The 15843-nt window shown below is 37.5% G+C and overlaps 1 protein-coding gene across 2 annotated transcripts in view; it reads right to left on the minus strand.

Annotated features, from left to right (window-relative positions):
- LOC136854961 (uncharacterized) overlaps nt 1–15843 on the minus strand; it is a 125910-nt gene that overhangs the window by 106244 nt on the left and 3823 nt on the right. For both annotated transcript variants that reach the window (XM_067131621.1, XM_067131624.1), the window contains exon 2: nt 13401–13933. Coding sequence is in view for 1 of the 2 variants with exons in the window: in XM_067131624.1 (XP_066987725.1) it covers nt 13401–13406 (6 nt within the window). In the remaining variant the exon portion in view is untranslated. The remainder of the gene's footprint in view (nt 1–13400; nt 13934–15843) is intronic.

Below are 15843 nucleotides of genomic sequence, written 5' to 3' on the forward strand. Positions count from 1 at the left end.
TGATCTAAGCAGATCCATCTGTGTAGACACAGTTAAATACTAACAATCAACAGACTAATTTGACATAAATACCAAAAATACTAAGCATCTGTGCATTCGCGCCCCTAAACAGAGCCATCCACACTCGCACAGAAGTCCCAACAATCCCTCCAGCCATATTTCTTCTAAACCTCCTCTCTTCCTGTGGACATTTCTTTCATAAATTTTCGGCGAGACGTATTAGCGAGGTTAATTTGCATGTTAAATTTGGCCCGGCTGCTCGTTATTTTTGGCCCTCATTAGCCAGGGCTATTTGGCAGGCCTATTTCGGAGACATTCCACTTTTTTTTTTTTTCGAGGGAGGGCGAAAAGCGAAAATGTACGATGAATTTTTTTGTGAAGATTCTTCACCGAGTTTTTTTTTTTCTGGGTGGGAATGAATTCGTTCATATATCTGGTAATGCTCTGAGAGGGATTGATACAGTGGTTTTTGTATTAATGTGTCATTTCTGTATTTTGTCTCTGCTGTTTGGGTATGTTCTGTATTTTGTTTCTGTTTGGGCATTGTTCGAATGTCAACAACGGGTCTCCTACAGCGCAATTTGATGCCTTAAGGCGCCATTGTAGAGAATACCTTCATAACATGCGCAAACAATGTAATGGCAGGCAACACTGGAAACGGATTTGAAGACAGCCTATCAAGAAAAATCGTATACTCTACAATAAACAAGAAACTCAAAAACACAAGAAACCACATGAAAAATGCACACTTGGAAGGAACCACAGGCACAGAAAGGTCAAGGTCACGAGGGCGGGGCCACACAGGAGGGTAATCACAGGCGCAAAGAAGCCAGCACACGGAATTGGATAAGCAAGGGCTTTAATCCACTCCCACACATATAAATACAGCGGGACTACGTGTCCAGTCATTCTACAGATACTTGACAATGAGGAGAGTTAGTCCTGGAAAGCTTGTAACTTTTCTTGAATAAATATCTCTGCTAGGTACCATCCTGGCTTCAGAGAGGTGCTGTTAGTATATATATATATATATATATATATATATATATATATATATATATATATATATATATATATATATATATATATATATATATATATATATATATATGTATATAATACACACCCATACATGAATATATATATATATATACACACATTTATAGTAATGCTTCTTTTACAAAAAGATTCTTGTAAATTTAGCAAATCGCCTCATCATATTTCAACCTCTCTCTCTCTCTCTCTCTCTCTCTCTCTCCTCCCTCGTATATATAATTACACACACATGCGTTCATACATACGTGGAGTCCTCAATCATGCACGTATGCATGTGTGTGTACGTATTTATTACACGTACGGGAAAAAGAGTTGAAACTGGGAGCGAGCCTTTGCTAGTCACAAAGATTCTCTTTTGGTAAACGAGGCAGAAATATATATATATGTATATATATATATATATATATATATATATATATATATATATATATATATATATATATACTGTATATATATATATATATATACATATTTCAATAAGCTATCTACAAGTACTACGCAAACATAACATCGGCAATTTAAAAGTCAAAAAGGCGAAGACAGGAAATTGAAGTATCGAATAAACCGTAGCAAACAATTAACGTTACTTAGGTGTCCCTGATGTAAATTTAATTGTAATTTTGTAATTTATGTTAAGGAGGAGCGTAACCTTCGAAGGCTGTAAAAGTGTAGCCTCAGGAAACACTTTCGAGATTTCTTCGGGAAGGTCAAAGGTCAGAATTCTGATCATCGTAGAATTCTAATCATTGCTTATCATTGCCTGGTATTAAATGCTTGTCATTTGAGCATTTAAAATTTAATAAAACATTCCAGAATAACTTAATTTATGAGCTAAAGGAATGTTATTAGTTTAAAACAAGTAAACATGCGCTGAAGCGTCTTCGGCGCAATCCAGTTTTCTGCACAGCGTATAATCAAGGCCACCGAAAACAGACCTATCTTTTGGTGGTCTTGGTATAATGTTGCTATGAGCCGCGGCCCGTGAATCTTTAACCACTGCCCGGTGGTGGGTTTTTCCTATATCGTTGCCAGAAGCACGATTATGGCTAACTTAACTTAAATAAAAATAAAAACTATTGAGGCTAGAGGGCTGCAATTTGGTATGTTTGATGATTGGAGGGTGGATGATCAGCATACCAATTTGCAGCCCTCAGCCTCAGTAGTTTTTAAGATCTGAGCTGCGGACGGACAGACAAAGCCACGCAATGATTTTCTTTTACAGAAAAAAAAAAAAAAAAAATGGCGGTCGACCCTGCGTGATCCTTGGCAATAAGGAGCGAAAGAAACATCCCGATTCGGCGGTCCTTGGATTAGGGGGGGAAATACAAAATGGCGCCAAAGCCCTGCTGCTGCTGATTGATTTGGAGGGGAATACGAAATGACTCTGTGATGTATTCACTGCAGAGTCCTTCCTAACTTTTTACTTTCAAAATGGCGAGTTAATGAAGAGATTCCATTGGATTAACTCTGCGGCGCACTGGCAAATTTCTGAATGTTAATGGAAGGTATTGGAATGTTGTTGATTGCTTCGTAATATTCACTGGAATTAATGGCTTTGAGTTTTTTGCATGGCACTTGGAGAAAACCAAAAGTGTCATAATGTTTTGTCTGAGCGGTTTATCTGTTCGATTATACTAATGAATAAAGCAAAATATCTATAAGAATGAAAACTGTCATAATGTTTTGTAATGAGCAAAATATCTTGAGGTGCCATAATGTTTTGTCCGAGCGGTGTATCTGTTCAATTATACTAATGAATAAAGCAAAATATCTATAAGAAAAAACTGCGTCATAATGTTTTGTCTGAATTTGTTCAATCGCACTGTTATAAAGTAAAAATATATCTGCATGAGAAAACTTGTCATAATGTTTGTCACAGCGGTGTATCTGTTCAATCGAAAATAACTATAACATAATGTTTTGTCTGAGCGGTGTATCTGTTCAATCGCACTAATGTATAAAGTAAAATATCTGCATAAACTGTAAGGGGAATCAACGTGAATTCATTATATAAGGAAACATGGAAAAAACTAACAGCGTCATGTTTTGTCTATACGCTGCATCCGTTCAATCGTACTAAAGTATAAAATAAAACATCTGCATATTCTGTAAAGGGAATCAATCTGAATTACATAGGGGAATTTCTGTTCATTCAATGTTTTCTATAAAGAATTGATTTTTACAAAGGTCAACAGTCACGAATGAAAGTAAAACTATAATTATTATATATGCATGACACTTGGAGAAAACTGGCCGACAGTGTCATAATGTTTTTGCCCGAGCGGTGTACATGTTCAATTATACTGATGAATAATGCAAAACATCTACATAAAGTGTAAATTGAATCGGTTTTAATTACGTGAGGATAAACGGGAGAAGGAAAAATACATTTTTAATGCATAATACGGCCATTAAGTTAGCAAACTATAACAGGTAGTAAAAAAAAAAGAAAAGAAAGTTTATTGTAGTTTGTAATTGGAAAGTTCATTAAGAATATTAAAGGCAGAAAGGCTATATACATACATATATATAAATATTTGTTTGTATATATATATATATATATATGTATATATATATATATATATATATATATATATATATATATATATATATATATATATATATATATATATATATATATATGCATATGTGCATGTGTGCATATATACTGTATATAATCTTAGCGTTCAATATGAAAATTCACTTACCAAAATAAAGAGAGAAAAATGTGAAGTATTAAGCAGCATGTCATATGAAGGACATAATTGAAGTGACGAGGTCATAAACTAACCAAACAAGCAATGAAAATTTACAAAGAAAATTAAAGGGAAAATAGAAAAATGAAAAAAAAATAACTAAAAAATATGAAAAATAAAAAAGATGAAAAATGAAAAAAAATTGAAAAATAAAAAAATAAAAAAATGAAAAATCAAAAAAATTTAAAATGAGAAACGCCCCAGCATCTAATAAATCAAGAAAAACGCTGAGCCTGAAGAAGCCCAAATATATTAAGAGCGTATAATATCGATATAATAAATCAATGCAACTACCGGTAATCTATCAGGCATTAAGCATACTTAAAAAAAAAAAAAAAAAAAAAAAATTCCACTGACGAATTTTCGACCACAAACATATTGACGAAAATTCCCCAAAAATGAATATATTTATATAATATTTTTTCTGTTCCTTCGCCCAAAGGGCTTCCAAATAAGCCTGGTTAATGAGGGAACTACCATAACGAGCAGTTGGACAAAATTTCACATGCAAATTAACCTCGCTAATAATAAGTCCTCACGCATATTTCATGGGGGGTTAAGCCCCCTACCCCACCCCGCCTACACGATAAGATAATTTATCTGAGAGGGCGCTGCGACAGAGAATCTAATTGTTTTGGTATAAGTATGCATTTACGCAAGGGCGTATGGGCACGGACCCTTAGCATTTTGCGTATAAGGGCTAAAATGAGTCATATGCAAAGTATCAATAAATAATAGGTTTAGGTTAGAATACAGAATTTAGTCCAAAGGCCAAGCGCTGGGAACTACGAGGTCATTCAGCGCTGAAAGGGAAAATTGACAGTGAGAGGTTTGAAAGGCGTAACAGGAGGAAAACCTCAAAGCAGTTGCATTATGAAAGTCAGAAGGACGAAAGAGAATATGAACGGAGGTACAGTAAAAGGAATGAAGAAGGTTGCAGCTAGGAGCCTAAGGAAGCGACGCTACAAAGTACCTTAAGTAATGCTTACAGTGCACCGCGTGAGGTGCACTGACGGCACTACCCCGCCCCCCCCTCCCCCGCCTACGGGATTAATAAATACTGATCATTATATATTTGTGCCCCAGGAAAGGTCGTGTTGATGGCATATGGAAGCGCCGCCAGTATATATCCCGCATAATTAATCAATCAACGCGAGCATGTCATAAATAAATAATTATTGGTTATTTATTAATCCCTATGATCACCGAAGCTGACATAAATCATACCACAGAAACGCCAAAGCTTATATGCTATATTATTCTATAAAAGCATCACATTTTTAATATAGAACAGATTAGAATATAGAATTTAGGCCCAAGGCCAAGTGCTGGGACCTATGGTGATGAGGTCATTCGGGGCTTTAAAGGGAAATTGACAGTTAAGAAGGTCTGAAAGCCTATGAATCAATTGTTAGGTGAGGGTTGAGGGAAGTAAGGTGGAAGAAAGAGAATATGAACGGAGGCACAGTAAAAGGAGTGAGAGGGGTTGCTGCAAGGGTCCCAAGAAAGGGACGCTGCAAAGAACCTGAAGTAATGCCTACAGTACGCCGCATAAGGTGCACTGACGGCAGTAGTGAACTCCCCCCTCCCCCCAACCTACAGGCCACGCTTTTAAAATATTTTTTTTTTCTGATTTGCGGAAAGTCCTTCGCGCAATATTTTTTGTTCGGCAAAACTGAAAAATAGGATTTACCGAGAACACACAAAGGTATTACTGCGTTCTCTTCGGAAGCCGATTAACATGAGTACGTAATTTCACTTTCGGTTTTGCGAAGTAAATTCGACATGAAATTCAAAAGGACAAACTTTTTTCTTTTTCTGCAGTTTAGGATAAAGGTCAGGGTAGAATTGAAATGAACGTAGAATTTAGGCCAAGCACGGGCGGACAGACAAGCAGCCATTGCAATAGTTTTCCTTTACAGAAAACTAAAAAATACCGTTTAGGATTCAATAAATTCAAAATGTAGTAAAATAATATTGAAAGGTTCGGAGAGATATGGAAGTTTGGCGGACAGACAAAGCCATCTCTATAACAGTTTTCTTCTACAGAAAACTACAAGATACCGTTGAGGATTCAGCAGATTCAAAATGCAATAATAAAAATAATAATATGAAAAGGTTCGAAGGAGATATGGAAGTCTGGGAACACATGAACACGTTCCCACGACAATTATTTGTCTCGAAGATTAGATACTGTATTGTACACAGACTGGTCGCTCACCGCTCTATCAATTCTCGTTTCCGGTAAATGTGATGTTAAGTTTGAAGTGTATCTTCAAATACGATTACAAGTTCCGTACGGAATGTCGTTGTTTTTCTGTAAGGTATTTTTTTTTTTTTACGGGAAGGATAAGCGTAGAATTACAGTTTTATTTTTTTAACTAGTTGTTTGTTATCGTCGTATTTCATGATATGAAATGTGTAATTACGAGAGATGAGATTACGTGGAAGTATGTTGATTTTACCCACAAAAGTATGTGCAATGTACGACACAATTATTATTATTATTATTATTAATACAACACAAATCCCTACGTCTTCCTTAATCGAACAAACAGACAACATAAACAGAGAGAGAGAGAGAGAGAGAGAGAGAGAGAGAGAGAGAGAGAGAGAGAGAGAGAGAAAATAAATAATACGTAAGATGATATTAAGTTTTCGATGTACAAGATACCTTATAAATATAATGAAAAATATATACATCCAATCAGACCTGTGGTTACTGTTCCTCCGGAGAGAAAATTATACTTTACCTTTACACATGAATACTGGCCATTGTAATCTTCTTCATATTCAACTTATATAACTGTGGTTATATTTTTTTATAATGATAAGATTAATAATTTTACCTAGCAGTACGCAAAGGACTTAATTTTAAAATTAAGCGAAGGGAAAAATCATGTAAACTTTATTTGGTATAAATAAGGCACCTCACGCGGTGCACTGTAGGCATTACAAGATTCATTGCAGCGTGCCTTCGGCCTCTAGCTGGATCCCTTTTCGTTCCTTTTACTGTACCTCCTTTCATATTCTCTTTCTCCCACCTCACTCTCCTCAACCCTCTCCTAACAATTGATTCATAGTACAGCTGTGATGTTTTCCTGTCAATTTCCGTTTCAGCGCTGAATGACCTCATAGGTCCCAATGCTTAACCTTTGGCCGCCTAAATCCTATATTCAATTCAATTCGACAACAAAAGGGCAAAGATTTAATGTTCATTATTTGGTTTTAATCTTACAAAAGCATTAAACTTTTTATTCCTGCTTTCAATACTAACTATATGAAAGCATTTGTTGAGCACTGGCATTTTAAATTCCAAAACCATTTACCAGTTAAAAATGAAAATATTTTTTTTTTAAACGGTAGCCCTAATTTTCGGGATCCATATTTACGCGTGTTCCCATCGACAACTTCGTATAATTTCAATATCATAATTACCCAATAATCATAAATTAGTAATGAGCTTACGTAGGGATTGCATTAATACCGGCAAACGTTATTGATATATCATATTGGAGTTTGTTGGACTCTGCTGATATGATGTTCGTTCTGCAGATTAAAAAAAATTATATGGGGAAAAAACTAAGAGAAAAACTAAAGGGAAAACTAAGGGGAAAACTAGTTGAAAAACTAGGGGTAGGGAAAAACTAAGGAGGAAAAACTAGGGAGAAAACTAAGTGGGAAAACTAAGGGGGAAAACTAGGGGAAAACTAAGGAGGAAAAACCAGGGGAAAACTAAAGGTGGGAAACTAGGGGGAAACTAAGTGGGGAAAACTAGGGAAAAAAACTATGGAAAAACTAGGGGAAAAAAAAACTAAGTGGGAAAACTAGGGGGAAAACTAAAGGGGAAGACTAAGGGAAAACTAAGATAAAAAAAAACTAAGGGGAAACTAAGAAAAACTGAAGGGAAAACTAGGTGTAAATTAAGGGGAAAAACTACGGGGAAAATTAAGGGAAAAAACGAAGGGAAAAACTAAGGGGAAAACTAAAGGGAAAATCTAAGGAAAAACCTTAACCTAAAGCCCCCATAAATGAAGTCATTTCCATGGATCATTTACAGGTATACCTAGTTATTCCACAGAAAAAAAAATAAGGGAAAAATTAAGGTGGAAAAAACTATGGGGAGAAAAACCACAAACTCCCCTTCCTCAGTCGAGTTACTTCCACGGCTCGTTATTAGGTATATCTAGTTATTCCCTTTATCTGTCAAGTCATATTGTGACAAAAGTTTTTCGGCGCATGAGAGAATGATTTAGAAATTGACAAAGAATATAATTGTTCAAAATAACCTGTACTTACTGTTCTAGTTCGTACCAAAGATTTTCAAAAAAAAAAAAAAAAAAATAGTTTCTTCGGCGAATCGAGTTTTCTGTACAGCCGCTACAGCGTATAATTAAGGCCACCGAAAATAGATCTTTCGGTGGTCTCGGTATAATGCTCTATGAGCCGCTGCCCATGAAACGTTAACCACGACCCGGTGCTGACCTGGCCTATATCGTTGCCAGACGCACGATTATGGCTGACTTTAACCTTAAATGAAATAAAAATTCATTGAGCTAGATGGCTGCAATTTGGCATGTTTGATGATTGTAGGGTGGATGATCAACATACCAATTTGCAGCCCTCTAGCCTCAGTAGTTTTTAAAATTAGAGGGCGGACGGAAAAAGTGCTGGTAGAAAAAAGTGCGGACGGACAGACGAAGCCGGCACAATAGTTTTCTTTTACGGAAAACTAAAAAGGCGTATAGCGTCCATGTTTCTCAAACGATCTGTATAGTAGTCGTGAAAGTACATCAATTCATTCTCTTGCTTTCCCCATTTCACGGAACCAGCGAAAAGCGAATGAAGACAAATTAACATTCTATTACTCCTTCTCTCGATATTCTCCCATTCAAAAGCCAATAATACCATTCTCGTTTTTTCCCACTCCGTTTTGCATTAATTATAATCCCGGACCGTAAAACAAGAGTTAATTTCATTGGCTTCTTCTTTGAACTCCAATAACGCAATCGTTTGTCAATAGCTATTTTTTTTACAGCTTCAAATAGACGAATTACCATCGGGAATTCTTCGGTACTTATTGTTACTTTTTTTTTCTGTTTGACGGGGAAGAGAAAATCTCGATAAAGGGGAGGCACTTGATGATAGTGAGCGATAGACAGATAGATAGTGTCATGCAAAGGGCAGCGGTTTATTGCAGTAAAGCGTTCTCATTAGAGGAATATTTGAATTTCAGAATGTGCAATCAATAGGGAAATATCAGTCTTGATTCTATTCTGTCAAACTCTCATGATTGACAGGGCTTCAGTTTGTAAGTGGTTAAACTAATTTCAATTATAAGTGCTAAGAGGATAATGCAGTCGAATCATATAAATTTATTGATATTACTTTTTGTCCAAAGGCACTGACATAGGGGAGAGAGAGAGAGAGAGAGAGACTACCTTACAGACCTTACAATTGTCGGGTTGCCCCAGGTCCCCAGTGAGGCGCCTGATGTCTACCAGAGAGTTGCTAACGCATCTTCCGGTATATTTTGCATCTTCCAGTCTTGATGGTCTGGGGATGCATCTTTAGATATTTGTCGAGCTTATTTAAAACACATCTACGCTCACCCTGTTATGTTCCTCAGATGAGCTGGTAGCGCATTGAATAGACGCTGCATTATCGATGCTGGTGCGTGGTGATTAATGTCCTGTGTGCTTTCCTTAATTTTCCTGGCATAGTTTTTTGGCACTATTAATCTACTGCTTGCTCTTTTTGATAATTTTAGTTCCATGATATTTTCGGTAATTTCTTCTATCTGTTTCATGCTTGAATTACCATATAGCGTTCTCTTTCCTTCAAGACTATATAAATTTAAGAATTGTAGTCTTTCCCAGTCAGTCAAGGTCCTTAACTTTCTATTCTAGCTGTAATGACCTTTGTACACTTTTCATTTGTGCAATATCCTTTGGTAGTGTGGGTACCATATTATATTGCAATATTCAAGTGGACTACGTACGTACGTTTTATAAAGCATAATCATGTGTTCAGCTTTCTTGTTTTGAAGTGCCGGAACAACATTCCCATTTTTGCTTTGCATTTTGCCAATAGAATTGCTATTTGATCATTGCATAACATATTCCTATTCTACATCACACCAAGGGTCTTTAACTGCTTCCTTGTTTGTGATTGTCTCATTATTAGGTCCTTTATATGCATATAGCATTCCTACTTTATCACCATAGTTCATTGATTCAAATTTTATCAGAGCAAATACCATCCTATTTATCTCTGCCCATTTATATATTTTTATTTAGGTCTCTTTTGTAGCGAGTTCCTATCTTCTTCAAATACAAGAGAGAGAGAGAGAGAGAGAGAGAGAGAGAGAGAGAGAGAGAGAGAGAGAGAGAGCTAAAAAGATTGAATGCACTGAGTCACTAGAATGGTGAAGTCTAATTGGTATTAATGAAAAAATATATATATATATATATATATATAAATATATATATATATATATATATATATATATATACACACACACTTTTTATCCTTCTCGTGGTCAGGTCGGCAACGTGCCCTCCTTGTGACTATGGTGACGCAGGTTCGTCTCCCGCGACCGGGCATCACAGTCACTTCAATTTCTTGCGTTTGGATCTTACGGCTTTGCAGTGACAACCATATCCAAAAAAAGCGCTAAAAATTCGAGAAATTAAGAGGGCATTGTGGCTATTACAATTACATATGTATCCGGTAAGAGCGACCAGTAGATTCTACATAGATGCATATGTATATATATTATAGTAGGATACTATATATATGTATATATATATATATGCATATACATATATTTTAGGATAACGCACTCGAATGACATAAACTTACTGATATTAATCCGTCCAAAGGCATTGACACAGTAAGACAGAGAACGCCAAAACACCGAATTCACGCTAATGACAATCCTACAACAAAAAAACGCCCACCAATCAATAATAACTGAAGCGCCCGCCCAAACAGAGACGTAACGGACAAGGCAGACTAGATATATGGACCGCGATTTCCCTTATTGCCCAGTGAAGGGGAAACTATTTATTATTATCCCTCCTCTTCTTCCTGATTGGACATTGGACTTCGGCATTGCAAGGGGTCCAAATATCCATGCAAATGAGTGATAAATAGCGCGCGTTGATGGCGCCCTTAGGGCGGGAGGTGGGGGGGAGCCCTTAGGGGAAGGGGGAATCCTGCTGAAACTACACTCCGTGGTGGTTTATATCGTCGAGGAAAGGGAAATAAGGGATAAGGGATAAGGGATAAGGGATAACATTATCTGGTGGTGCTTCCAAACTGCCTCTGATGGAGGGGATTGGTTGATAAAATGGAAGCTGTTGATTCACTGTGGTTCGATGTTTGGGAGAGAGAGAGAGAGAGAGAGAGAGAGAGAGAGAGAGAGAGAGAGAGAGAGAACTGGACTAGTCTGAAAAAAATTGATGATGATATGATGACAAAACTTGTTCAGAGAGAGAGAGAGAGAGAGAGAGAGAGAGAGAGAGAGAGAGAGAGCACTAAGCTGAAATCTTATTCCATCTACTACAAACGCACGCAAGCAATTTTGCTTCGCATAACAGATCAGATTATAAATTCCACTCCCTCGCAACTACAGCATAACGGCCCCACATCAAGAACTCCAGAGAGAGAGAGAGAGAGAGAGAGAGAGAGAGAGAGCGACAGAAGCTTCTCAATCCTTTCCAAATCTAACTGGCAAGAGGCGTAGAGAAACAACACTGGAACTGTATGGGATTGCGTAACTTCTCCTGGTAAGGGATTGCGTAACTTCTCCTGTATGGGATTGCGTAACTTCTCCTGTAAGGGATTGTGTAACTGTATGGGACTGCGTAACTTCTCCTGGAGCAGTAGTTCCGTATGGAGCGTAACTTGGAATCTTTGCTGTACCATAAACTCCGGTAAAACCCGATTTTAATCGGCGCATAAAATTCCTAAATGGTCTTGATTCTCCCCCAACAGTTGCCAAGTAGCTAAATTCAATTCGAGTCCAGCCTTTTCATTATGGTTTATTTCAATTGAGAATGGCATTGCCTTGAGAGAGAGAGAGAGAGAGAGAGAGAGAGAGAGAGAGAGAGAGAGAACTGGGCTGAATGGATTTGTCTGAGAAAAATGGATGATGATAAAACTTGTTGAGAGAGAGAGAGAGAGAGAGAGAGAGAGAACTGGGCTGAATGGATTTGTCTGAGAAAAATGGATGATGATAAAACTTGTTGAGAGAGAGAGAGAGAGAGAGAGAGAGAGAGAGAGAGAGAGAGAGAGAGAGAGAGAGAGCACATAGCTGACTGGATTGTATGAGAAAAATGGATATAAAACTTGTTGAGAGAGAGAGAGAGAGAGAGAGAGAGAGAGAGAGAGAGAGAGAGAGAGAGAGAGAGAGTACAAAGATGATTGGATTAGGTGATATAACAAACCTTGTTGAGAGAGAGAGAGAGAGAGAGAGAGAGAGAGAAGAGAGAGAGAGAGAGAGAGAGAGAGAGAAAGCTCAGATAATGGTACACCTGTAATTCAAATCTAAGCCTATAATTTCCTGTCTTCCATATTTTATTCAGAGAAAATGAGGCAACATGAATTCTAAATACTTAATTAATCTGATACGAAACAACTGCCGTCAAAACGTGAATTGGGAAACCAGCATTAGATATAACAAGTAAAAAATGCGCCGAAGTATCTTCGGCGCAATCGAGTTTTCTGTACAGCCGCTACTGCGTATAATTAAGGCCACCCAAAATAAATCTATCTTTCGGTGGTCTCGGTATAATGCTGTATGAGCCGCGACCCATGAAACTTTGACCACTGCCCGGTGGTGGCCTATCTTATACCGCTGCCAGATGCACGATTATGGGTAACTTTAACCTTAAATAAAATAAAAACTAATATGGCTAGATGGCTGCAATTTGGTACGTTTGATGATTAGAGGGTGGATGATCAACTTACAAATTTGCAGGCCTCTAGCCTCAGCAGTTTTTAAGATCTAACTTAGAACGCAAAAACTCTCTTGATCGAAACATTAAATTTTAGGCAAAACAACTTCCATAAAAACATGAATTTCTAAACAAAACACAAGTAATCCATACAACCTCAAAAATAAAGCCTACCCACCCGCAAGCTCTCGCCAAATCATACGCAAAGTGCGAAGTGCCAAATTTCCTATACTGGCCTCAATAGAAACTGCAATTTAAGTATGCAAGAAGAATTATGCAACATGACCTAAGACATCAATTATGCCTATAATTAATTCTGATTGTTGGTTCCTCTAACAACAAGTTAAAATATATTATAAACGCACAAGTAAACAAGCATAAGAAAACAAGTTGCAGTTCTGTTTTAGTACAGAATAAAATGACAGAAAGCGCTATTAGCCAGTTTCGTTTTACTAGAATAAAATACAAAATACAAACGAATGCCATTAGCAGATGAAAACGAGAGACAACCGAAGTAATTCAACAATTATATTGAAAATTCAAGAGGAAAAATAAAGGAAATAAATAATTATATTGAAAATTCAAGAGAAAAATAAAGGAGAGAAATGGTTATGGTAACACTTACCACCATCTTCGGTCAGCTCACGTACAGAACAGGTATTTCTTGACGCCGAAGGAAGTCCTCCGCAAGATCTTCGTCATAAGCATCAGAGGAGGACGCTTTATGGGTCCTCAGTTCGTATAAAGTATCACTTTTTTTTTGGGGAGGGGGTTGGGTGGGGAGACACTGGCATTGAACTCTTCCGTTGTACATAAAGAGGACCCTTGCGACTAAGTATTGTCCCTATCTAACCGGAGATGGCTTCTGAATATTCACATTCTTGTTTACCTCCGATTAGAAGGCTTAGTTCGGGTACAGTTGGAGCACGCCCTTAGAAGCCACGGGTAGCCTACAGCAGGAGCACGCCTTTTGGAAGCCACGGGTACAACAGTAGCACTCCCTTTGGAAGCCACGGGTACACAAGGAACACCCCCTTTGAAAGTCCTTGTGTCTCAGATTTTCTAAGGTGAATTCCAGATTCCACTCAGTCCAAATACTCTGAGAATCCTGCTCTGTGCAGATGCACTGTTTTCTGAGATACTGTCTAGCACTTGAATCTGAAATGGACAAATGAAATTGATTTATGAGGGAAAACTGGATACACTGATTATTCTATTTTCCGTAACAAATGACGCACCTATGTGAGTGTAAAAGAATGACCAACTATAAGATTTTCACAAAGAGGGTACCTGTATCATAAGCAGCTAGGGCTAGGTTCACAGTCTTCTTACAGATAATTCCTACCTACGCTTTCAGTTTCTGAAAGCATGCAAAGTATATATCACCTAGAAATAGCAAAGTATTTCTTGCACCAATTTCAACTCCTAACCTCCATATTTTCTCAATTATCACTGATCTCTTAAAAGTGTTAGATCACAACTGAATCTTTTTACGATAAGTTATATTTCTAAGGCACATCTTGGTAACTCATATTTCAGTAAGCCCTGTATGACCTCTCAGTTTAATCTAGACATTTCAGATGGAGAACAGCAATTAACCTTTTGGTTTTTTTTCATCTAGTCCCAACAGCTGAAAAGACATTTCATTTCGTCGTGTATTCCTTGGAGGCTGAAATAGAAACTGACCTTTGGGTTTCCAAGAAAGGTATCTTAGTGAACTGTAACCTTAAGGAAGCTTCTGTCCATAAATGTGTCTTTCCACTATAGACCTTTTCTTTGGCTCAACTTCTAAGAATAATGTCTTTAAAAACTTTAGGCTTACACTCTTAAATGTGTTACATAGATATTCGACTGTTACGGCAGATATTCGACCATCAGTTATGTACATATTCGACCATCTGTTACGCAGATGTTCGACCATCTGCTACGCAGATATTCGACCATCTGTTACGGAGATATTCGACAGTCTGTAACGCAGATTTTCGACCACCTGTTACGCAGATATTCGACCACCTGTTACGCAGATATTCGACCATTTGTTATGCAGATATTCGACCATCTGTTACGCAGATATTCGACCATCTGTTACGCAGATATTCGACCACATATTCGACCATCGGTTACGCAGATATTCGACCATCTGTTATGCAGATATTCGACCATCTGTTACGCAGATATTCAACCATCTGTTACGCAGATATTCGACCATCTGTTACGCAGATATTCGACAGTCTGTTATGCAGATTTTCGACAGTCTGTTATGCAGATATTCGACCATCTGTTACGCAAACATTCGACTATCTGTACACATTACCCACCTTCTATTGTACTTGTGCTATACTTTATTATACTAATTTTTTTTGGTAATAGCGTTCCATTTAAATACTCGTGTAAGCACACAAACACACGCACACACAAAACTCTCACACACGATTATAATATTATATCCTTTTCCAAGCTTATATCAGAACACACCTGACTTCGCTTCTATAGAGACCAAACTGATTAACCCCAAGTTTTTTTTTTATAGAATTACTGTCGTACTCAACATGAAAAGGGGTATCAAACTTAGGTTGTCGACTGTACAGCTCGTCATAAAAGCTGTATAAAATCCCACACTCTATGAAAAAGGAGCGACGGTGTCTAACTAAAACAAACAATTAATCCTGATCCGATTAAGGTCGAAAGTTCATGATCTGTCGAGGGTCAGCAAAAAAATAAAAATATGAAGTTTCACTCAATTCCGTCCAGCCGTTCTCGACACAACCCGTGAAAGCAGACGCAAGCAAGCAGACCGACAGACGAGGAAAGCGTGACAGACTTTGTCGGAGTGATGGCAAAATTGTCTGCTGTGGCAAAATCGTCTGCTGTGGAGTTATAGAAGTTGTATATATACTCTCTCTATCTCTTTAGAAGTTATATATTTGTCTTCTCTCTCTCTATATATCAGTCTCTTTCTCTCTATCTGTCTGTCTGTCTCTCTCACTCTCTCTCTGTCTTTCTCTATCTCTATCTGTCTCTCTCTTTCTCTCTCTCTCTCTATCTGTCGTCTCTTTCTCTATCTTTCG

This window comes from Macrobrachium rosenbergii, chromosome 30 (genome assembly GCF_040412425.1).
Source record: "Macrobrachium rosenbergii isolate ZJJX-2024 chromosome 30, ASM4041242v1, whole genome shotgun sequence".
In the NCBI taxonomy this organism is placed as follows: domain Eukaryota; kingdom Metazoa; phylum Arthropoda; class Malacostraca; order Decapoda; family Palaemonidae; genus Macrobrachium; species Macrobrachium rosenbergii.